This window comes from Rhineura floridana, chromosome 7 (genome assembly GCF_030035675.1).
Source record: "Rhineura floridana isolate rRhiFlo1 chromosome 7, rRhiFlo1.hap2, whole genome shotgun sequence".
Lineage (NCBI taxonomy): Eukaryota > Metazoa > Chordata > Lepidosauria > Squamata > Rhineuridae > Rhineura > Rhineura floridana.
In genome coordinates this window covers 86,679,360-86,704,769 of record NC_084486.1, presented here as the reverse complement: position 1 = coordinate 86,704,769, position 25,410 = coordinate 86,679,360, and the positions used below count along the sequence as shown (strand labels likewise).

The 25,410-nt window shown below is 45.3% G+C and overlaps 1 protein-coding gene across 4 annotated transcripts in view; it reads left to right on the top strand.

Moving 5' to 3' along the window:
• The window catches only part of KCNIP2 (potassium voltage-gated channel interacting protein 2), a 140,451-nt gene that overhangs the window by 73,271 nt on the left and 41,770 nt on the right, over positions 1-25,410 (top strand). Inside the window, exon 1 of one of the 4 annotated variants that reach the window (XM_061634400.1) lies at positions 8,977-9,126. The exons of the other annotated variants lie outside the window; for them this stretch is intronic. Coding sequence (XP_061490384.1) covers positions 9,009-9,126 — 118 coding nt within the window. The 5' untranslated portion in view covers positions 8,977-9,008. Of the gene's footprint in view, positions 1-8,976; positions 9,127-25,410 lie in introns of those variants that run through there. 4 annotated transcript variants of the gene reach the window in all.

The following is a 25,410-nucleotide window of genomic DNA, read 5'->3' as shown; positions in this document are numbered from 1 at the left end:
ACTCACGCCAAGTATTGTAATGTTGATACATTCCATTTCTTGCTTGACAATTTCTAACTTTCCCTGGTTCATGCTTCTCACATTCCATGTTCCTATTGTGTAAGTCGTACAATTCCGGACTCTCCTTTCACATCTGTGTGCATCAGCCTCTGGGCTTCCTTCAGGCTTTGACCCAGCTGTGTCATTAGTCACAGCGCTACTCATACTTGTCCTTTGTTCTTCCTCAGTAGCTTGGTGAGTGCCTTCTGACCTGGGGGTCTCATCTTCCAGCACTATCTCGTGTTGCATTTTGGATATTCTGTTCATAGGGTTTTCGTGGTAAGAGATATTCAGAGGTGGTTTACCATTGCCTTGCGCACACCTGCCCATGTCCTCCTTGTTTACCTCTTTCACTTTCACTTTTGTTACAGTTTTTTTTGCTGCCTGATTGGCTGATTGTTCAGTATCATTTTGAAAAACTGGAAATCATGTAGTCAGCAAGATGATGTCATGTGGCCAATTTTTAGTGGTGTGCCTACATTGCTAAGCTAATTCATAGGGTAGAAACACACTCACTGTCCTTACGGTTCCAGTGCGCCTCCACTTCTCTCTTCTGAAAATGGAGGCACATGAGGCTAGTCAAACCTTGCCCCTTTTTACTGTAAAACCTGATTGGAGCAGCTTGAGTGCATTTTTTAAAAATTCAGCTTGAAAGAGCTTTTGCAACTGATTGGTAGATCAAACTGTCCCCCCTCCAGGTGTGGCTAATGGAAACACTTTGCTCTGGTGACTAGTATGTTCACAGCCATAGTGAGAGTAATGCTTTCTGCATCACATTATCCTCACCCTGAATGGGCTCTGGGGGTGGCAGGGAGACAGCTGCCAGAACAGGAGAGTACTTAGCAGGGGAAGAGCATGGCTGCAGTGCTGTGAATACTTTGACCACTTTTAACATCCTCCCCACATTAGCAAAAAGCAGAAAGCATTTGTGAAAAGTCACACACACACTTTGTCTCAGCTCCAGTTGCAATGCCATTTATTCCACTGTGGTAAAATCCTTTTGAGAGCTGAAATGCCTCAGCTGACTTCTTTGCTTCCTGTTAAAGCTAATGGAAATTTCCCTCAATTTGTTTCCCTGGTTCTGCCTCTTTAAATGAAACCACTCTTTTGGTGTGCTGCTCATTGCAGTGTGTTCCTTGAATACTCTTCCCTGATACAAAGACATGCAGATAAGAGAGTTTCCCTGTAGTTGGCTGCAGACAATTAATTGAATTATCTCAGGGAAAGAGAGATCCCTTTTCTGGGTGAAAAAGAAGAATCAGGTTGTAGTTCAAAACAAAATATTCAGTATGAGGGATGAACTGGTAACATGCAAGAGCTAGTCCAGGGACTGACTGAGGCTGTGAGCACACTAGTTGCCTACAGCAAAGCGTTTCCATTGGCCACACCTGGAGGGGTAATGGGTTGATCTGCCAATCAGTTGCAAAATCTCTTTGAAGCGAATTTTAAACAAAGAAACACACCCACACTCAAGCTGATCCCACCAGGATTTACAGTAAAAAGGGGTGGAGTTTGACAAGCATGGTGTGCCCCTGTTTTCAGAAAAGAGAGGTGGAGATGCATTGGAACCAGCAGAACAGTAAGTATATCGCTACCCTGAATCACAACATCAGGAGCTTGACTGATCATCCCTGATTTGCAATAATCTGTGGCCAAAAATCCTGCATAAAGTAGGGAGCGGGAAGGAAGATCTTCATACCTATTGCATCCCTTTCCCAGATATGCATGTTTAGTGGTTGAGAGAGTTTACCAGTGGCCTGCAAGAAAAGGAACTTCAAAGCCAGGATTGAGGGCCTGATGTCACCTTTTTTTTCCCTGCAAGGAGAAAAACCTTACTTTTGCCAAGAGAATGTAACATTTTGGACCTCTGCCATAAGCAAGGATAGTGCTTTTTTTGTCATAGTGCTCACTGGTGTGGAGTGATGGCACCTCATTTTTTGGCTGCCTATGGCATTTTGTGCTGACACCCACAGCACTCTTATCAAGGTATGAGTCCCGGGAACTTTAAAAAAACACAAAAAAACAGGACGGAGCAGGGGTATCTTCTGATGTAACTAGTGAAAATGCATTTTATTTTATATGCTAAAATTATGTTGCTTCTTTTAAAATAAACTTTTATTTGTTTAAAGTTAAATATGCTTTCATTGGGATGCAAGGGATTGCTCCGCCATTTTATTATTTGGGCTGCTGCTGCTTTGCTGCTGCTTCAGAGGAGCTTCAGAGGTACTAGGGTTCAAGCCTACTTAGAGCCTAGCTGTTTCCTGCGAAAAACCAGCTCAAACGATCCTAGGCCTCCAGAAATCCTTTTTATTGGACATTCAAGTGCTCATGATGCTGTTGAGGTGATCCTACACAACAGGGCCGGTACCAGACTGCAGTGGGCCCTCAAAGGTGGTGGCAGCAGGGGGCGACGCAGCAGCACTACTGCTGCCTCCGGGGGCTTAAATAGGCCTAGCCGCATCAGCACACAGTGTGCACCCAAGATGGGAGCTGGGGCATATTGATATCTTTGCTACCATCTTGGGTGATGACAGGCATGCACACACAGCATGCTAACATGCTGACACAGCCGGAAGTGGCACAGGGAAGTGCGGGAAGTGACTCAGCCGGCAGTGGTGGTGGGTTGCCTAGGAGGGTGGCTCCCGCTCTGCACCAGCATCATGCTAGTGCGGATTGCGGAACGGGAGCTACATCCGCCTAGCCCCAGCAGCAGAGGCCCTTGGCCAGTGCCCAACCTGGCCGCCCTCTGCTACACAACGCTGCTTTCAGTACTGTTCGTGCATGCAAAATTTTTTGAGAAGTCACGTGCCTTCATTTCCAGTCAGTGCATATCTTGTAATTTCCTGCTGAAATCCTGTAACTTATTATATCACAAATGTTCTGTTTTATTTTTGTCTCACTCTTGTTGTACTGTAGTCCCTCCAGGTAGCAATAAAGTGGTAGCATTGGAGAAGCATTGCAGAACAACTAGTAAAGCAGAATAAATCCAACATTAATGCTCTATTTATTGTTTCAAGAACATGTTGAAGAATACATCTGCAATATAACACCAGTGTGGAAGGAGCTGTAGATGTGCAGAAGCAGATGGTGGTTAGTGTGGGGAAAACACTCTGCACATGTTCAGAGGCCCGCTCTCCTCTATTATACATTCACATGTCACAGAACTGGACCCTGGTTCAAAGGAAGCACTGACCCTCCTGCTAAAAGGGCTTTAGTATGCTGTAGATTCCCTGGATTATGCGACAATGGGCAAAGATAAACAATTTTTGATCAATTAACCAGATTGAGACAGTAGCATTGGTAGCCAAAAATAGCCTTTTGCCAATATTTGGCTGTGCTTTATTAATAATCAGCTCCCACTCTGATTAGCAGCTCTGTAATAAGATTCAGCTGTGACCTAAATTTAACTAATGGACAGATAAAGCAAAAGAAGAAAAATATAATCTCTGTCATTAGATCGGCCTAGTCAGGCCAGGTTATCCAGGCGAGTAAGCTCCCAGCTGTAGGAAAGGGTGCCTTATGTCAGCAGTGAAGGACCCCCATTTCCTGCTGCATCTGAATAGAATGTGCAGGCAGATTCCAAGTAGCTGATTCTGTGGGACCACATGTCTCTGCCAGCTGAGGTGCATTTTAAAGAATCTGCTGCTGTTATGTAACTATGAAATGGTCCATGTGATCAACTGCCCTGGAAATCAAAGCTGTCATAAACTGACAGAGATGGGATGATATTGGGATTAGTTAAACCTATTTATTTATTTAAAACATTTATGCCCCGCTGTACAGACATAGGGTCACCATAAGTCGAGATCGACTTGAAGGCAGTCCATTTCCATTTTGTACAGACAAAAAGGCTCCCAGGGACTTGCAACAATCAGTAAGCCCCTGCCCTCAGGCTTACAAACTAAAAAGACATGACACGTAGGGAAGAGGGAAAAAGCAACCTCAGGCACCAGTTTTTAAAGTTAAGTCCTTATAACATAGTGATATAGTTCTTCCTGCAGATTCTAAAAAAGCAACCCCTCCCTGGAAGAGCTCCATCCTCCAGATTAGATGTAAGAGCAGAGCAGGCAACAGTGTTTGAGCCAAGAGGGCAGGACTGTTCCTGGCACACAGTTCTTCCCTTGGACTGCTGAGTTCATGGCAGTTGGAATCCTCACCAGAGGGGGCGTGATGGAGTTGCCCTCCTCACTTGCTGATGTTTGTGGTGGTTCTGGCTGTCTTGGCAAAAAGGAGCTCTTCCCTGGAAGCACCTTTCCCCTCCAGATCAGATCTGGGAATCTGATCTGCTGGAATAGGACAGAGTGTTTTGTGATGATCTTGCATGGTGTGGCATACAAATATGGTGCCTGCCTTGTGTAGTGTGGATCACTTCAGGAGATAAGAAGAGCACGCTGGGTCAGACCAGGGGCCCATCTAGTCCAGCATCCTGTTCTCACAGTGGCCAGCCAGTTGCCGATGGGAAGCTTGAAAGCAGGAAATGAGTGCAAGAGCACTCTGCCCTCCTGCCATTTCCAGCAACTGGTATTCAGTTCAGAAGTATGCTGCCTCTGACCATGGAGGCAGAACGTAGTCATTGTGGCTAGTAGCCACTGATAACCTTATCCTCCATGTATTTGCCTAATCCTCTTTTAAAGCTGTCCAAGTCAGTGGCCATCACTGCCTCTTATGGGAGGGAATTCCATAGTTTAACTATGTGCCATATTCTTTGGCTTACTTCCAGGCAGAGAACTACAGGCTAGTTCTGCAAGTATGCAGGATGTCCAAGTCCTCAACCGAATCCTCAGTGTCCCATGAGCTTGCAGAAGGAGGAGGCAACCCTGTGTTTTCTCAGGGACTTCTTATATTTCATGCAGATGGCTTTGTGATTTGATGTACCCTTGTCATTCTGTGTAGTGGGGGGGGCATTCTGTAGCCCAGGGTGCCATGGCTTTGGATCACAGAGCAGTACATTCACATAGAAGATCAGTGGCTGAGCTTGAAGTCTTGCCTTTGTGTAACTCTGCTTGCTATTTATACCCAGGCAGGTGGGTGCCTGGTTAATTTTAGCTCAGTGCTAGTGCTGTCTCACCAGGGATCTGGTGGGTGGCTGTGTGTGTGCATGTGAATGTGTGCATTCATAGCTTTGTTTTACAGATGGAGTGAGATAAGTGGGGCGGTAGCACCTCATTCTTTGACTCTGTCTGCATGCAAAGGGGACAGCGCAGAGGTGCACTTACAGCAAGTCAGGCTTGGGGATGCAAGCAGAAAGCAGGAGCTAACCACTTCAGTTGCTTCCACAAGGCAGTTTATTGTGGACTAAGTGTTGTGCAGCGCCTGCACAATGTCATGCTCATCGAAATGTCATTCCAAATTACTTCCCCATTTAATCCAAATTTACAATTTCTGCAGAAAATCCAATAAATAGAGGGGAAAATATGGACATGGTAAATCTGGATTAAATGGGGAGGCATTTTAATGAGGATGTCATCATGAGGATGCTGGAAAAAGCTTGCATGTGTGGTCAGCACTAAGTCTACAGTGCACTGCTTTGTGGAAGCATCCTTAGCCTAGTAGCCATTAAAACTTCTCTATCATAAACAGGAGGGTGTAGAAGGAGCTGGTGTACTGTGGTGGCTACAAGACTGAGCAGCAAATCAAGAGGGCCTTGGCTTGAATCTTTGCTGTGCCGTGAACTCACTCGGTGACTTTAGGCAACCACTCTTACCTAAATCTTCTCCATCCGCAATATGCAACATAATAATAATACCTTACAGGGTTGGTAAAAGGACTACAAGTAGGTAATTCATGTGAAGTGCTCTGAACATATGGAAATGCCATTCTATTGTACAGTAGTCGTATTAGGATGATGCAACTGAGCACAGAACCTTGGACACTGTCATCTAATACTCATAATTTTATTTATTTATTTATTTATTTTCATTTCTAGACCGCCCATAGCTAATAGCTCTCTGGGCGGTGTACAAAACAGGATTAAAATACAATATAGAATAAAGTCAGTAACAGAAGGACACATTAAACTAAAAGCATTAAACAGAGCATTAAACATTAAAATGCCTGGGAGTACAGCCAGGTCTTAACCTGGCACCTAAAAGAAAGAACCGTAGGCGCCAGGCGTATTTCCTCCGGTAAGCTGTTCCACAATTCGGGGGCCACCACAGAAAAGGCCCTAGATCTAGTAACAGTCCTCCGGGCATCCTGGTGAGTTGGTACCCGGAGGAGGGCCTTAGATACAGAACGAAGTGAACGGGTAGATCACAGAAGGATTATGGTGAAGAGCTGGGAGGGAGATAATGTTGCTTATGCATTTCAAGGTATTGATTCTTTGGTGATTAGCATATGTTTGCATGTTATGCTGAAGGTAAGTTCTTACTCACACCTCAGGTGAATCATGACATTGTTTAGGGAGAGACTTGCAGCTCCTTACAGATAAATACACCTGTGTCTTCTTGATCTGTCTGTGGTGGATAAATGCACCAACTTTGTAAGTGAATGAGCAAGTCTCCCTCTTTTAAATGGAAGGAGACATGAAGTGACTGAGTTGTTACTCCTAGATACCCCTTTCGTTTTACTGAGATTGCTGTTAGCCTTGGATTTGAACCGTGCAAAGTGTATTGATTATGGAGAGCTAGGTCCCTTCCCCCATGCCTGTCTTCTGTGTAACTTCAGCATTTGCTTCCATCATTAAACATGAGGCTGGGTTGTTGTCTCACAACTTTGGTGGAACAAATACTGTAACCAAAACCGTTGACATCTGTTCTCTACTCCAGCATGCCATTCTCCTCTTCAACCCTTCAATCACTGCTGAAATTTTAGTGCAAAGTTTTTGGGAAATCTGGAGTTTGGTGAGGCTTAACTGATCACACTCGTGTGTGCTTGTGTGTGCATACACACACACTCAAGCTGCAAGAGTTTGAATGTCACAGCTGTAGTGCATCTTAATTGGCAGCTCATGCCTTCAGTAGAAGGGTTGAAGTTCAGTTTTAGACCATCTGTTTTGCATGCAGAAGGTCCCAGGCTCCATCCCCAGGTGGGGTTGTCTGGAATTTTGGAGAAGTGCTGCCAGTGAATAGAGACTAGGGGTGGCTAACCCATGGCTTTCCAAATGTTGTTGGACTGCAACTCCCATCAGCCCCAATGAGCATGGCCAATGATCAGGGAAGATGGGAGTTGTAATTCAACAACAGTTCGGGACCCAGTTGAAGAATACTGTTTTAGACAACACTGATCCAGATGGATCAGTGGTCTGACTATATAGGGCAGCTTCCTGTGACCTTTTGCTCCTTGGAGGGGGCACAAGCAACCCCCCCTCTCTATATATCACTGTCACTGGAGGCTCAGGTAGCCTCGGTGGCACGGAATGCGTTCTACCAGCTTCGGCTGGTAGCCCAACTACGACCCTATCTGGACAGGGAGAACCTCGCCATAGTTATCCATGCTCTGGTAACCTCTAGATTGGACTACTGTAATGCACTCTACGTTGGGTTACCTTTGAAGACGGTTCGGAAACTTCAGCTGGTGCAGAATGCTGCGGCCAGAGTTCTTACTTGGACTAAAAAATCTGACCATATAACACCTGTCCTGGCCCAACTGCACTGGCTACCAATATGTTTCCGGGCCAGATTCAAAGTGTTGGTTCTTACCTATAAAGCCCTTAACGGCATCGGACCGCAATACCTGGTGGAACGCCTCTCCTGCTATGTACCTACCCGTTCGCTACGCTCGACGTCGAAGGCCCTTCTCCGGGTTCCAACTCATAGGGAGGCCCGGAGAGCAATAACTAGATCTAGGGCCTTCTCAGTGGTGGCCCCTGAATTATGGAACGCCCTCCCTGACGAGATACGCCTGGCGCCTTCTTTGTTATCTTTTCGGCACCAGGTAAAGACCTACCTCTTTGCCCAGGCATTTTAATCTTAATTTTAATTTTAATTGTAATCTTATTTTAATCTTTGTCTTCACCTTGCTTTTAAAATGTTTTTATAGTTGTATTGTACCCTCATTCACCTGTATTTTAATGTGGTTTTATTCTGTTGTACACCGCCCTGAGAGCTTGTCGCTAAAGGGCGGTCTAAAAGTACAATAAATAAATAAATAAAAATAATAAATATATATTAATCTGGGTTTCAGCAGTAGGCTTGTAAGAAGGAGAATCCGTGAGGACAAATTAAATGTTTTTGTTGTTATATGCCTTCATGTCGATTACGACTTATGGCGACTCCATGAATCAGCGACCTCTAGTAGCATCTGTCATGAACCACACTGTTCAGATCTTGTAAGTTCAGGTCTGTGGCTTCCTTTATGGAATCAATCCATCTCTTGTTTGGCCTTCTTCTTTTTCTACTCCTTTCTTTTTTCCCCAGCGTTATTGTCTTTTCTAGTGACTATTAAATGTGTAAGATAGGAAAAAAGGAGTTGGATGCTCCTGACTTCCACATCTTGCTCTGGGAAAGGCTTTGAGTTGTGGGGAGAGTTCTTGCCTCTTCGAATAGGTAAAAAGCAAAACATAAACCCGGCCACTTCTCATGCACATTAGTTTCACATGCAGTTTAATTAAGCACAATTTGATATCTTCCAGTTCATCGTTATTAAAGCTCAGCAGGAAAAAAGGAAAGCCCAACAGCCAGACAGCACCCCTTCCTGTGGGAGAGAGACTCCTTCATTCGGAGGGGGGGGGAGAGTGGTCGCCAGTTCACCTCTTAAGTCCCAGTGCAGTAGGGCCCAATCCTGACCAACTAGCTTACTTTCCTCTTCTCCATCCCTCGCCTCACTGGGCTCCCCCAGGCCAGCCAGTTATTTTTAGACAAGCGCCATGTGTTGGAGGAGAACAATTAAGGTGATTGGTCTGGGGAGCCTAGTTTGTGCGCGTGGCCGAGAGTGCCTGTGAATTTGCCTTGAAGAGGCTCCCGACGATGTAAAAGAAGACTGGGGGAGCCAAGGGAAAGCAGGGTGGGCAGCTTATCTGGCATGGAGGCATGGAGAGGGAATCCCCACACAGTGACAGCCTCCTGTATGCGTCCCTTATTGTCATTCTCCTGGCCATGTCCTACTGGTTCACTACCAAGTGCTTCAAGATCCTCAGCGGCATTGAAGGTAAATTGTGGGCTGTGGAGGTGGGCAGAGAGGTGGCTGGTGGAGAGGGAAGTCTGGAGGCAAAGCCCAGGTGGAGCCCCTGGAAGTGGGTGGAAAGACATTGGTGAAGAAAGGCTCTCCCAGCCCCTTTGCAGCCTCAGCATCTTCCCTTTCATCTGCAATTGCGTTGCTCTAGCTGCATTTCTCTTCCTCTCCCAGGCCCCTGAAATCTTAGAGGTATTCCCTCCCTGTAGGCAGTGGGCTACCCACTTCCCCTGCGCTCTTTTGGAAACTGTTGTCCTGGGCTTATAAGGTGCCCAAGGATGTCCATACCTGACCTGTACACCGATCCATGCTCCAAAATTAACACAGGGTCTGAGGGACATGCTCGGTGCTTAAATTCCTAAAATGAGAATTTTGAGGTCTACGTAAAGTCACCATCCTCTGACCTGAAAACTCTTTTAATCAGATTCCAGTTGTATTGTCTCTAGTTGTGGGTACTAAGTAGCAGGGACGGGCACTCTGCACATGCTCTTAATTATTATTAATGTCCCATGTTCTTTGGGCTTCTGAGGCTGATCCTTTGTGTGTTCTTCTGTATTTACTTCTGGAATTGCACCAGCGGAATGTGAATGGGATGCTCCCTGTATGATTGTCCTTTGATTCTGATCTCTGAGCAGTTTTCACAGTGGACAGAGAGAGGTAGAGAAACCGAAAAGGGAATGAGTTCTGTTGTAATGTCTGAAGTGAAACTAGTAGGTCTTATCTGCTGTGAGCTCCATGAGTTATTCTCTCTCTCTCTCCCTCTCTGTGTCTCTCTCTCCCTCTCCCTCCCTCTCTCTCTCTCTCTCACTCACTCACTCACACACACACACACACACACAGAGGGAGAGGGAGAGAGAGAGAGAGAGAGAGAGAGATGGATATCACTGCCTCAGTTTTTCTGGACTTTAGCAGACATTTTATGACCGGTTGCCATATTACATGTGCCACATTACATATGCCACATCCCTCCCATCATGATGGCATTCTGCAGTGCTAGCAATGTGTGTGGGGTGTGTGTGTATGTGTGTGTGTATGGGAGAGTGATACTTTGCAGTCCATTCCTTGGAACATTTCCTAGTTTTTAGTTCTGTTGACCTAGCACTGCAGTTTTTCGAGAAGCTTTGTCAAGGTGGGTATCCTATCATTTATATAATTCCATTTTACACATATACACAATATCAAGGAACAGATTATGCAGATAGCATTTGGAGCTGTCCATGGGCAGAGTGAGGGATGGACTGTAGCTGGCCTCTTTCCCTCTGGGCTGATGAATCTGCCAGTTGGTTGGAAAGTGCAGAATTGCCTTAAAAGCCTCTGCATCCAGGCAGTGGCAGCTGGTACCCACTGGGACTGGTAGGGTAGAAGGCAGTGAGACCAGCAGGAAGTGGAACCTGAGTCAAGGACAAACAGAGCCACCCCTTGACTAGTTGTACGGTGCCAGGCAGGTGTGGATTGGTGGAGGGCAGAGTGAAGTTGATGGGGCAGTGCCTCATTTACTCTAATGGACCAGCCTCCACTGCATCAAGGTGATTCCCCATTTCCCAGCAGGAGGAGCTTCAGGTCATGTCAGCACCATATATTTAAAGCATGCCATTTCCTCAAGCCATACAGTCATGGCTTCCCCCGAAGAATCATGAGAAGTGTGGTTTGTTAAGGAGAGCACCCTTAGAAATGATAGTTCCCAGGATTCTCCACAACTGTTGAAGTGGCATAAGAGAGCTTTAAATTTATGGTTTGAGTATGACTTCAGTCATCAAAGTGAGAAGCAGCACATGCTAGGTGAAAAGCTGCCCTTTCAGTGATGCAAAGAAGTTTTGGCAGGGCAGGGACCAAAGAAGGCTGCAATATTGGCATCCATGAGGGAGTTGTAGGCCCTCAGCCTTGCTCCCACCATCCTGGAGCCTCTCCACTTGGCACCAAGGACAGGCCAAACCTGTGCACCAAGTTCACTTGACCAGTTCAGCCCATAACTTACACATTCTCTCCACAAGAGATGGTTTATCGATACATCAGGCTGGTATTTTACTAGAAAGCCTGATTTTTCAATAGTAAGACCAGTTGCTGATTGTTGCTGTGTGTGTTTGTGTTGCTAAATTTGTTTAAAGCAGCACAACAGCAGCAGAGAGTAACAGCTGATGTTGAAATGCGAGTGTGCCAGTGAGTGCGTGCGTTTACCTAAGAAAGCAGGCTTTTACCCTGCATCAGCATCAGTGAAACTTGAGACTTAGTAAAATAAGAAAAGCTACTTTATTTATAGAAATACATAGTAGAGAGGAAAGGCATACCTAGTTCTAACTAGCTAACTAAGCTGGAGGCATAATGCCCAGGTGTGGGAGTTAGCCCCATGGCTAGGAGAGAGAGCAGAGACAAAAGGTGTCTCCTCTCTCCTGGACAGTCGGAGAAGAAAGGAAACAGAAAGGGCAGAAGGAGGAGGGGCAGGTAAGCCTCCCTAAAGACGCAACAGTCTAGTAGCCGGAAGGACGTCAGTCAGAGCATCACAGGTAAAGGTAAACAAGCCTGTCCATCTGGAGGACCCTAGCTCTATCTTCCTTCTGGAACATAGACAAAAGAACAAAACAGGAGTTGCTCTTGCCCCACTTCCAACACTGATCCAGGGAGCTACCAACAAAGAAAAGGGCGGGGGAAGACCTGCACGGGCCCAGGCACCACCTTCCATCCTATAGAAATGCTGTGCTCAAGCGTCTTCTGCTGTCACAGTTCTGATGAGGGCAGAGAGTAAAGCCCTCCATGCTGAGAGCTTGGGCTGTGGCTGGACACTCCTTCCCTCCCACATCCCAGTTGATCATCAGCTCTGTAACAGCATCGCTTCTATGGGCGGCACAGTCATGACATCAGTACGTTTGGGTTAGCAGAGAAAGACAGGTGGGGTGGGAGGAAGCCAAGGGGGAGAGAGAAACTGACCAGAGGAAGATGGCATTTTTGAAAGGAAAAAGGTGGCAACCTGTGTTATCAAAATGGGGCATTGCTAACACCTGCGGAGGCTGGAAATCCATTCCAGAGGGACAGCTTTTTAGTGTAGAGAAAAGGTGAGTAAAGGGGGACTTGATAGAGGTGCATTAAGATTGTGCATTTGTGTGGAGAGATTTTTTCTCTCTCTCCCTCTGTTGTAATACTAGACCTCTGGGGCCATTCAATGAAGCTGAATGTTTAGATATTCAGGACAGACAAAACAAAGTACTTCCTCATACAGTGCATAAACTATGGAATTCACTCCCACAAGAGGTGGTGAAGGCCACAATTTGGATGGCTTTGAAAGAGGATTAGAGAAGTTCATGGAGGATAAGGCTACTGATGGCTACTAGCTCTGCCTCCACTGTCAGATGCAGCATGTCTCTGAATGCCAGTTGCTGGAAGTGGCAGGAGAGGAGAGTGCTCTTGGCATTCAGGTCCTGCTTGCAGGATTCCCACGGCCAGTGGTTGGATACTGTGAGAATGGGATGCTGGACTAGATGGGCCTTTGGCCTGACCCGGCAGGGGTCTTCTATTCGTATGTGTTCTTGGGAGCACAGAGTCCAGGGTAGCCCTGCATGGGGGGATTCCAGGCACTTTCTTTGCTCTTCTCCCTCCACTCCATGGCTCTAAATGGGTTTACAGCATAGACTCCTAGGAAAGTGACACCAAAATGTCATCCGGTGTGCCCATAGTCCTTAGCTACTTACTGAACATATATTTGTTTGCTTGTTACATTTACCTCTTACCTTTCCTCCAAGGAGCTCAACGTGGATGTGGTTCTCCCTGGGCTCCTTCTGGGAGGAAGGGCGAGATATACATTTAATAAATAATATGGATAATAGTAATTTTATCCTTACAACAACCCTGTGAGGTGAATTAGGCTGAGAGGTGGTTAGTGACTTGCCCACAATCATCTAGTGAGTTTCCCAAGTGGGGGTTTCAACCTGAAGCTCCCCAGTCCTCATCTAACACTCTGGCTGCTATAATCAAATAATGAGACAGACGTCGGCATTCAGAGGCAATTTCCCTGAGTATGAATGTATGGAGAATGTAATTTCCAGGCATCATAGCAAAGCCCTCCAAACCCTCCATGCATTCAGTTAGTTCTGTGCAATTCATTTTAAATGTGCTTAGATGCAGCTGCATACCAGTTTATTGGCAGGGACACTGGCTGCCACATCCATTTAGAACAGGAGCTGGGGTTTCTGCAGCAGCTGTGTTTCAGATAACAGAGGTGTTGAATGAAATACAGCGGGGTGGGGGACCTGTTGGCCTCCATATGTTCTTGGACTCCCAATTCCCATCAGTCCCCAGCCAGCATGGCCAGTGGTCAGAGATGATAGGCATTGTAGTCCAGCAACACCTGGAGGGCCAACAGGTTCCCTACCCTTGAAGTACAGAATTGACCCCTTCCTCCAGCTATAGTGTAAGTGATGGTACATTCACATTCCCTGATTCAGAATGTGCAAAGAGAAAGCTGAGGGGCTAAATGCATTGGGAGGGCACAACCAACAGAGGGAGAGAGAGTAAAGTGCTGTTACTTAACAACTCCGAGCAAAACAAAAGGGAATGTTTCAGAGTCACCCACACACACACACACACACTCCCACTCCAGATTTATGGACTTTGTATTCTACACTGATAGAAGCATTTGTTGGTAATATATTTGTGAATTTGCTATTAATGAATTCAGAGAGATGTCACTTATTTGTTATAAATAATTTCTAAAGCACTTTAGTATGTCAAATGCTTTACTATTCATCATCTCACTTCTCTCTACATCCCTGTGAAGTAGGTCATTACAATTTCCAATATAAGGATGAGAAACCGAGATTGAAGTCCTTCTGCGCAATCAAAAAATTGTCCCCCATCGGCATTTTCTTCTTTGTGCGATGTTTTTGCAAATTTAGATCCAGTGCCAGGAGTGCACTATTCCATCCCATGATATGGAATTGAGGATAGCCTTGCTGCTCTTTCTCCCTTCCCCTTTTTGTGGTAACTCCAATATCTGTGGGGTCCATCACGTGGTGGCACTAGAACAGAAATTCAGGGCAGGATTCCAGGGCCCCACTCAGCAGAAGGAGCAGCCCCCCCACTGCATTTAGCAGGGATGATTTGCTACAGTTGGAAAGAAGTGAAGTAATACACATTGCCATCTAAAATCCCCTACCCATCCATAAAACGTTAAGTCCTGTGTCTAAAATTTGCGAGCAAAGAGGAGAGAGAATGCATAACCTCTAACTACTGCAAAGAAAAAAATGAGCATCTGTCAGGGAAGTTGTAGTTCAAGGATGATGGGACCTGCAGTCCAACAACTCCTGTAATCCCTGACCATTGGCCATGCTAGCTGAAGCTGATGAGAGCTGGAGCCCATTCCTGAGGTACTTACAGCGTTGGATTTTTTGGCTTCCAAGGTCTCTTCCAACTCATGATTCTATGAATGGAAGGCAGCAGCAGGGATCAATGTGTGTGGGATATTGATATTTTGCTGCTTGTTTCAGCTTTTGTAGCTGTTGATTGAATCAATGCACCAGTGCTAGGGATATATCCCATTCCCACCAACCACAGGGCTGGTGGGCTTGAAGGCCTGGGCTTGTGAGTGGGCCAGGGGAGCTGCAGACAAAGGAAGCTGAAGACTGGTGGCCAGGTTCTAGGACACAATAGCTCAGGGGTAGCCAATGTGGTGCCCTTCACATGCTGTTGGACTACAATTCCCATCATCTCTGGACATTCACCACGCTGGCTGAGGCTGAAAGCTGTTGTCCAAAACATCTGGAGGGCACCATATTTACTATCCTTGAAAGAGTTGACCCAGTGGGGGAGCTGTCCTGTGGCCACAAGGCAGATTTAGCAAGGAGTTGGGCATTGCAGAGACCCTTAAGGCAGTGTCTTGTCTTCAGGAGCAGAGTTTGAGGAAGAGGGGCCACGCTGCCAGGTGAGAACACTTCCTTCTGGTGATGGCTTCTTTCTGGCTCCATCACCATATTTTTTCCAGGGGTCCAGGAGGTGTGTGCATGTCCTGTAATACAGGGGGAGCTTAGCCTTGGAGCAACAGATATATCAAAATGCCTGGATTCTATCCGGTCCAAAGGAAGGAAGTACTCCATAACTGCTGCCCAGAATTGCCTGTTTTATTTGTTGGTTTTGAAAGATGTCTGTGCTGCCCTTCAGTGCAAGACTTTCAGAGCAGGGTACATACTACAAACAATGAAGGGTCCCACCCCTCAATGCAACGACAACCAATCCTAGGTCTTTGCTTGCTAGGAACCCCACTTTGCGCCATCACTTGAGGGGTGAGAGCAGGCACAATCCTTGTGGGTGTCCTGCCAGTGACTCACTGGTTTTCCAGCTTGCTGCTTGGCTGTGTTGTGTTACAAGACCTACCCCAGGAGGCAATTAGCTATGCTGGGTGGCTCCTGGGGGTGAGGCTATGGAAAAGAGTAGAAGGAGAACTTTCTTGCTCTGCTCCACTCTTAGACTACACATTGTAGGCCTGCCTATGACTGCAGCCTATGTGTAGCTAATTGCTTCTGCATCCCTTCTTGCCCCACTGTGCGCTGTAGACACAATCAGACAGATCAGCTAGAGTCAATGGAGCAGGTGAAACCATGGTTAAACAGCTTGCATCTCCTGCTGAAATGCTTGGACAATCACTCCTCCTCCAAAAAGTCTTCGCCAGGTGATTGGCACAAGATGAGATATTCTGGAGAGGGTGTTTCATATCTGAGGTGCTACAACTGAGACAACCTTCTCTCTAGTCATCCCGCCTTAACTTCAGACTGCAGTGGGGCTTCATAGGTAACCACCAGCACTTTCAACTGGGCCTGATAATGATCTAGCAGCCAATATGTGTGTGTGAGAGACTCCAATTCCTCCTGGCCCCAGCATGTATACTGGGATCTGCAGTGAGTTCTCACTAAAGGAGGAGGTTCTAATTGACTCAGGCCCTGATGGATTATAGACCAGGGAAGTCCACTGTCTTCCTCCCCTCATTATGAAGGATAATAAAAGGATGGGCAGTAGGATAATGTTGTACTCTTCTGAGTTATTTGGGGTGGGGGAACTGAATGTTTTCTTGTATGCTGATATTGCATTGGTGAGCATCAGCACACAGCCAAGGGAAGACATGTGTTTTAAAACCAATGAAAAATAAAAAAGCATGGATAGGCATAGATAGGCTGTTGTTATTCCTCACCAGTGATATCCTACACAGTACACAATATGCATGTGTGCCTCTTCTACAGCTATGCTCTGCATAGGATGTCAATTGCTATTGAGATTGCCATCTGTGGAAAGTATCACATTTTCTCAGGTCCATCTAACGCTGGGGGCAAAGCAACGTCCCTGCAACATAAGGGCATCTTCCGCAAAAGACATGTGGATTGTGTTCAACAACAAAAAAGTAATTCTGGAGAAAAAGAGAATATGCATGCCCTCTGCATTAACCCTAGCCTTTCCCTTGACCAAAATGGACCCATCCTGAAAACAGTAAATGACTGAAAAACCACAGAAGCAAAGTGGTCAGTCGGGTTTGTGGCTTTACCTTTTAAATTCTACAGTTGTCCAAGTCTATTACTAGGTGAGACACCTTGTGTAGATAGTTCCTTAGAAGTGCTGATCAACATGCTTTCTTCCTTGGACAAGGATGGCATGTATACTGGCTTTTGTTCTAATTTACAGTTTTATCTGAATGCTTTGATTGGTTTCCAAAAGCACCCGGCTCCTGAGATTATATAAAGTATGCCTGGAAATAAGAGCAGGAACTATAACCCACATAAGCTTCAAACTGATTGACCTACATGACTTAATAGTCTTTAGGATAGTGGGCAGTAACCTCATTGAGTCAAATAAAAAAGGAGTGCTAAGGCTTCACATCAGCTTGAGGTTTTTGTGTAGGCATGTTAACCAACTATATTTATCTACATGGGCTTACCTTAAATACATAGTGAGATGGTGGCAACAATCTTGAGTGGGATGCCAGTGTGAAAACAGTTTAAAATTAGTGGTACACTGATTTTTTTTTTAGCTTTAAACATTGGCATGAAAATTGAGCTACCCTTATGGGGGCAAAAAATCCCCTTCTTTCATTGTCCTTTGCATTTTTTCCATGCCTCCTTCATTTTGAGAGTTCTTCCCTGTGTGATCTGTCAGTCAGGGTTCACATAGTGAACATGATATCATTCATGGTGCCATATATCCCGTGTAGCTGTGTCAGTGAGCAAATGAACCCCTCCATTGCCATCACTCTGAATAAGGGGAGGGGATATGTCCCCATTGCCTAGGCAACCCAGTGACATTCCCTGTCTTGCCATGCTACACTGGTGTTTGCATTATTCACCCATGCTGGGTAGCAAGACTCTTCCCTGGGTCCAGCTGTTGTTGAGCATAGTTATTGGGTTGAATCCATGGGATGCTCCAGGAATGGGGACATAACCCTCTTCTCTCCATTTTTGGTCCCCATCCAACAACTTCACACTTTCCACACAGGAGGTTGCATTTCACAGGGGGCGAAAATGTCCATGAAATGCAGCCCCTTTCAACTCAGCATTAGTTTAAGTCCAGATGAGAGGAATAGCAAATATTAGTCCTATTAGAAATAACTTGCTCTTGCATTTGGATCTGAGCAACTTGCCGTTTCAGCACCCTGGATAGTTCCTTTGCTTCATTACCAGGCAGTAACAGGCCCCATTATTTCAAAAAATGTTTTTAAAAGAAGTTTGTGAAAAGGAGGGTAGCAGCACAAGACATCTGCAGCCAGATATTGAGAATGGACCCCTGTGGGTTTAAATGTTTAACTTTTAATAATCCCAGCCAATTCAGGGCCTTCCTTTGAAGCTTCAGTTCCCTGCATGGTTTTGTAATGAATATGCTACAGAACTGGGGAATGGAAAGGGTGATCCAATTTAGGGCTCAGCTATGTTCAGAGATCGGAACTGGCTCAACTGTCAATCTTTTTCACATTATCTCCTCTGACTTCCTAGAGTGATTTTGCTCACCTGCATGGCAAGATGGCTTGCTGTGTCAAAGAGGAATTTATGATAATTGTGAATTAGATTGGGGAACCAGTAAAGTGATAAACCATAGCAGGTTAATTTATTTAGTCACCAGAGGGCATAAGAGAGTTGCATTTTAGAACAGTGAATTTGTAAGATCAAATGATGCTGTTGTATATCCCATAAGTACAGGCCAAGATGACTTGAGGACTATACACTTGTCCCTTGAAGCCCCATTGCATCGCCTTGTCCTTTGTCAGTCAAGTTTGACCTGTGACAGGGTTCAAAGTACACCCCTAACATTCCTTAAAGGTGCCCTGATGGTGACAAGATTCCTTCGTGGGTGGGGCCATCCATCCGTCAATCACCTCATGTCACAATGATGTCAGGTGACCCATTCTTCCCACCCCCTTTTGAAATCAAATCATGTGGGCAAAGGCACAGTGTGTGACAAGCTCCAGCAGTCATCTATATTTTAGAGATTCCATAGTAATGTTTTGCATGCAGTCAAAATCAAAAGGTTATCCTGCTAGTTGAGTTTGTATCTTTCTCAACTCTGGATGCTACCGAATTCCCATTTTTATGTGAAATCTGGTGGAAGATGTTTCCATTCATCCACGATGAAACCATTATACGCTCAACCTGGCACTCACTGGAATCTGCCAGGAAGGGTTCACTAACATGTTGTTTTGTATTGTGGGCTTGTGTTCTTCTTGATGAGTGGTAGCAGTAGTGGAGGCGTTGCTTGTATATTCTATGCACCCTGAGTATTCTTGCACTTTGTAGACTTGCCCTTGGTGCGGATGTTTTGTTATAGTGTGCTCTCATGTTGCTCTTAGGCTCTTATTGTGACACATTCTGTCCTAGTGTGCCTCATTACAGTTATGCTATGAACTCATGCTGTGATGGTGCTTTCTGTATTGCAGCCTTCGCCTACCTGGCACCCTCTGGATGCTTTGGACTACTAGCCATGCTGGCTGGGGCTGATGGGAGTTGTAGTCCAAAACATCTGGAAGGAACTAGCTCTGTGAAGGCTGCTATATCGCTTTGTATTCTGTTTTATGTCTTATTATTTATTAAATGTATATCCCACCTTTCATCCCAGAAGGAGCCCAGGGCTTCCTCTTACTAAATATCATTATGGCTGTGTTTATAAGTCCTGATCATGCTAGTGTTTTGTTAATCCCTGTGTTGTGTCCAAAATCTCTCTGCCCCTATGCTTTGACCATTTGTTGCCTTGCTGTTTATTATCCACCTTGTACTAATCTTCCAGATGCACACCTTAACGTGGTGAGGGGGTTTGAGAGTGTTGAAGAAGCTAAGAGCAGTGCCATCAGGAGTCTAGACCAAGAGGCTAGACTCCTAGCAGGCTCACCCAAGGCGGAATGGTCAAATGAATGACTACCAGGAAGATGTATAAAAACTGCCCAAGCAAATCAGGATGTATGCAGAATGAATGCTGATTGTCATATAACCAATTTGTTATTGAACAAATACTAAATAAATACTGGACATAGTCTAACCTCCATAATAAGCTTTTTGCAAGCAAATCAGGGTGAAGACTCAGTATGCAGGTTATCCGGAAGAGCCTTCACATAGCGCCGCTCAGTATGTTCCGTTTCCATGCAACTACACCAAATGGCCACTAGAGGCTGCTCTGGTATATCCCTAGCTGTCACTGATCTTGGTATCTGCTCCTCTCAGGGAGGGAGCCAGACTAGATACTGACAGCAGAATTAGTGGCTGCAGAATGGAGCACGAAGAGGGTGGTTGCTGGTGTTTAGGTCTTGGCTCCTGCATGCAGCAATCAATTTTCATCAATTAGCATGTCAAGCTAAACAGCACCACTAGAGTATACAAGAAGGACAGGCTGCTATCTGCCAAAGAATGCAGGAGAGGGTATTTTCTCCCTCCAGGAGGTGCCCAGTTCTACACCTCAAGCCAGAAGCCCTTGCTATATGCTACATTCCAGATCCAGATCCCACTCCTCCATAACTCTTTTTTCTGCTTTAGTTCCTACCAGACTTCCCTTTCTCTTTTTGAATTTTTTCTAGACTGGCTACAAGGTGTGTTGTGTCCTGGCTGTCCTTCATTTCACCATCTTGGTTGAAGAAGTATGGGTGGCGGGCCAGAGCTTGGAAAAGTTACTTTTTTGAACTACAACTCCCATCAGCCCAATCCAGTGGCCATGCTGGCTGGGGCTGATAGGAGTTGTAGTTCAAAAAAGTAACTTTTCCAGGCTTTGTGGTGGGCTATCATGAGAGTGATGAGATCTTCTGGGCCAATTTATAGCTAGCAAGGCAAGATTGGGTGAGGAATATTGTCCCATGCCAGCCCCCATTGGCTGGAAACCACTAGCTCCCCCTAATTGGCACCAGAAGATTATTGTCTTAAGGATCCCCAAGCAGATGAGAGTCCCCAGATGTTTCTTGGATACAACCCAGGAATGTGCTCAGCACCCTCTAAATCCTGCCTCATCCATATGAATAGCATCCCTTCCCCAGAAACACAACACAGTGCAAACAAGCCAAGCAGCTGTTGCCCCTTGAAGAAACCACATAAGTTCAAAGGAAGGGGTGAAGTCAAGAAGAAGGAAAAATAGTTATGATGAAATAATCTGTGGATGAACAACTGGTCCAATTGCTTTGTTGCTGGGCTTTTGGCTATTTAAGCCTTGAATACTCCAGCACTAATCCTCTGGTTCCCAGCTACATCGCACATTTGTGATCAGTGTTGCTGTGTTGGCTTAAAGTTGTTTTGACCTTACTCTTTTGATGGTGATGATCCCATTCTGGTGCGTCAGCCCTGGCCATCCTCGTGCCTATAGTTTTCTGCAGCCCTTTGAACATTGGCCTTAGAATGCAGCAAGAGAAGTATCTTCACGAATGTGAGATGCACAGCAGGGCCAAGAACTGATCAGTCTCTCTCTACTTGTGTCAAACTGACCAGGCCTTGGAGTGAGGCAGCTGGTAGATGGATGATTCTGGCTCGCCACTGAAATAGATTGCCTTATGATACAGTTTGCACCTCTATGAGATTGTCTTCTATGTAAAGGAGCTGTCACCTGGCTAAGTAGTGTGAAAGATGAGAGCACCCAATACTTTAGAGACTATGGGTTGTAGTGAAGTCTGTGGCTGACTTTGCAATAGCTTGTAATTCAAGATGATAAATACTGCCTTCATGTCCATAGTCTGAAGGCTGCTGGCTGTAGAGCCTCTGTTCTCTACTCCCATAGCAGTTCTTTCTTTAGTAAAATACGCAATTGGCTGTGGGGTGGAGGTGGGGGACAGGGCACAAAGTCTTAACTTCTGACCAAATAGCATGGGATGTTTCTTAGCGTTGACATTCTACTAAGTCACAAGCCCTATAAAGTCACAAGGATCATGCAGAGATTCCCCAACCCCTCACATACACACAAACATTTAGGAGGAGCCAGAATTTAGTTGTGTTCTGAGGTTGCATTGTGGAGAGCTTGCATCATGCAAGTGTGCCCAGTCTAGAACAGGAATGGCTAACCTCTGGCATTCCAGATGTTGCTGAACTTCAATTCCAGTCAGCCCCAACCAGCATGGCCAATGGTGAGGGATTATAGCAGGAACATCTGGAGGGCCACAGGTTCCCCACCCATGGAACACAGAACATAGCTGAGAGGAATCTTTCTCCCTATTCCATCCTTCTGTTTCAGGTAGTTTCAGGTGGGGCGGGGAGATGTCTACACCATGAAGCCTCAGCAGAGGTTCATGGAATCAGGGCTGGAATTACCAGGTTTCCTTTTTCTGCTAAAACTCTTGTAGTTCAGTGTTCCAGAACTATGCTCCTGTTGGCATTGCCAGGTCTCATCATCCCAGTACTTCCTACTGAACTGTGTAACAGCTTGGAGAAAGAGGAAATATCTGTTACATGCATCTTGTTTCCCCTAGATTGGCCATTGTGCCTCAGTCATCATCCTTTCCCATCACTTTGCTAGCCTGTTTCCAGTGTCGCTTAACCCTACACATATTCCTGAGCAGTGCATAGGAAACGGTTGGGAAAGACATATGTCTTTGCAGTGTGCAGATAATCAGTGTCAAGTCTGAGGTGTACATCTGGTAGGCCTTGCTGAAGCTAGCCTCATGAATGTGTGCCTAAGATATGACACCTGACCATACATTACAAAGATGTCCCTCTTTGGCCATTTTCTGGCTGCTTCCAACACAGATCTTGAGTAGGAAACAGAAAACCAATCCCACGCATGGCAGAGTACTCTTCCTCTTTTGCACAAACCATATAGATGCTTATTACATTGCAGTGCCTTGCAGTGGTTCTGTTCCTACTTGGATGACCAAATCCAGAAGGTGGTTCTCATGCATTGCTTGGTTCCATGGGCTCTGCAGTGTAATATAGGGTCCCGTAGGGGTTGGTTCTGTCCCCCATGTTATTTAACATCTACATGAAACTGCTGAGTGGGGTCATACAGAGTTTTGGAGTGTGTTGGCATCAGTATCCTGATGGCACACAGCTCTGTTTCTCCTTTTCATCTTCTGCAGGTGAGGACTGGATGAGGGCCAATAAACTGAAGCTTAATCCAGACAAGACTGGAAGGTGGTTCCTCTGACCACCTGAGTGGTGTGTGGCCTGCTCTAGATGGGGTCACATTCCCTCTGAAGTAGCAGGTTCATAGTTTGGGAGTTCTCCTGGATCCATTGTTGTTGCTTGAGGCACAGGTGGCCTCAGTGCTGCGGAGTGCCTTCCATCAGCTTAGGCTGGTGGCTCAATTGTGACCTTATGGACAGGGATAATCTGGCTTCAGTAAAATATGAGTTATATAATCTCAAGGTTGGGTTATTACAGTGTTGCTTTTCAATTAGTGCAGAATGTGGCTGCCCTATTGTTGACGGGTTTAAAGTGAACAGTTCATATAACAGTAATCCTGTTCTAATTACACTGGCTGCCTGTACGCTTCTGAGCCCAATCAAAGTGCTGGTTTTCATCTATAACACTCTTTATGGCTCAGGACCCCCAGTATCTTCTGGAATGCCTCTCCTGATACGAACCTATCTGGACCCTTAAAACTTCTTCCGAGGCCCTTCTCCAGGTCCCCCCCTGAGGGAGTCTTGGAGGGTGATGACAAGGGAGAGGGCCTTTTCAGTTGTGGCTCTTCATCTGTGGAATGTGCTCCTCAGTGAGGTCCACCTGGCACCTTCATTGACATCTTTTTGGTGCCAGGTAAAGATGTACCTTTCCCCCCAGGCATTTGATAGACTGAGATGACATTGTTATTGGTATGCTGCCCATGCTTCCTGTGACTGCATGGGGGTGGTGTTGTGTTGTTGTTTCTATAATATGTGATGTTTGTTTTATGTTTACCATTGTTGTAAATCACTTGGAGACCTTCGGGTATCAAGTGACTAATAAATAATAACAGAATATACTTGCACACACATCTGAACACCTTTCTCTTCTTCTCATTCTCAGGCATTGTATTCTAAAAGATGGAATGATTTTAGTCCCAGTTTTCAAATATACAGTTGCTCCCCAAAGGCCCCAAGTGCACCCCAGCCACCAGCCTTTCAGTTCTATTGCCATGGTTTCTCCGCTGCACAGTGTCCCACAACTCTTCTGTTACCCCTGTCCAGGTGAGCTCTGCTCCCAGTGCCAGATTTATGCACAAGCTAAGTAAGCTATAGCTTAGGGTCCTCTGACTATGAAGAACCTCTAAATATAAACAAATTACTCAATTTCAAGCATTACGTAATTAGTTTTTAAAAAAGGAAACAGGGAAAACAGACGTTATTGTTCTGATATGACAAAAATATACTGAATAGCTATTTGTCATCCTGTGTTTTCTGTGCGGAAATAACTATTATAGTTTTCATATATGGTAAGAAAGAATGATAGAATCATAGAATAGTAGAGTTGGAAGGGGCCTATAAGGCCATCAAGTCCAACCCCCTGCTCAATGCAGAAATCATAAGGTATTTTCATTTAAAACTATTACATATGCAAATAGGTGTATTACAAAATACATGTTTTAGTTAGATTGCTAACTTTTAGTTACTTCCCTTGCCTCTGTACCAGTGTATATTCAAATATAAAAGTGTATTATTTCTATTTTCATTGTAATTTCTGTTAGAATAATACACATTTTGGGGGTAACCTCTTAACCTTTGACATAGTTTAGGGTTTCAGCATCTCTTAATCTGAACTCGTCTGCTCCCCATTGTGGTTTGAACCAACTTCCAAGATAACTTCTGGATATCAGGATTCTGACCCCAGCCACTCTAAGCCACGAGTAGGCTGCTCTTGGACAGTTTTAGCCTTGTTTTTACTTCCCTGAGAACCACAGATGCCCATCCCAAACCTTGAGCCCTTTGGGGCATGTGAGCTGAGTTACAATAGGAATGAGTTTCATATTCTCTCTCCATAGAGAACTGACCATCTGAGTTCTTTGTTCTGTAATATCACCACATCAAGCCTAATTACAGTGAATCAAGAGTGTTTATTGTGTTTATCATTACGAAGGATTGGAAAACAAGCTGCGTAGTCAAACCAAAGAGATGTGGTTCCTGATCTTCTAGGCTGGGCACCAGGCTACAGTGTCTCAGTTTCTTCTGAATCTTTCAGCAGCTGTTTAGCACTCTGCTTCCCTGCAAAAAGGTATTTAGTTTAGAGCTGTTCAGGCTCCAGGATCTTCCCGACTCCCTGCTCTGTGTCATTCCATGGGGAAACTCTGTTCAACTAGTTTGCACATGTTGCCCCTTTTGTAAGGACAGGTGGTATGTTGTTATCAGCACTGCTTTGTAAATGGTTTTATATACATTTAACACAGTTTTCACATCATGTACTTGTTTTGAATTTTATCTCCCTTTCACTTTACCACTTACCTCTCTAGAATTGTGCATGCGTATACGAACTCCAATTTAGGACAATATTTTCTGTATCCAATGGAATGGAATCCAGTCCTTGAAAGCGTGTGTTATAATGAATGTGTTAGTCTTTAAGGTGCCACGATACTCTGCTATTTTAACTGGCAGATGGATTTTTCAGACAGAATGTATGAATCAGATGGAGAGAGAGGCTAGCTTAGTCCAGCCCTGCAGAGTTGCAGGGTAAAATCTCCTGGCCTGATGGTTCTGGAGGGGGGAAAGTAGAAAACCCCTTGAGATCCCTCAGGGTGCTACACCCAGTTATTATTCTTCCCTTGGACCAAAATTTGGGAAGAAACACAAAGTGTCTAGAGGGATGGAGATATGTACATCCCACATCTCTACTCACTTTTCCATTGTTCTAAGGCATTATTGCATTCTTCTCTTTG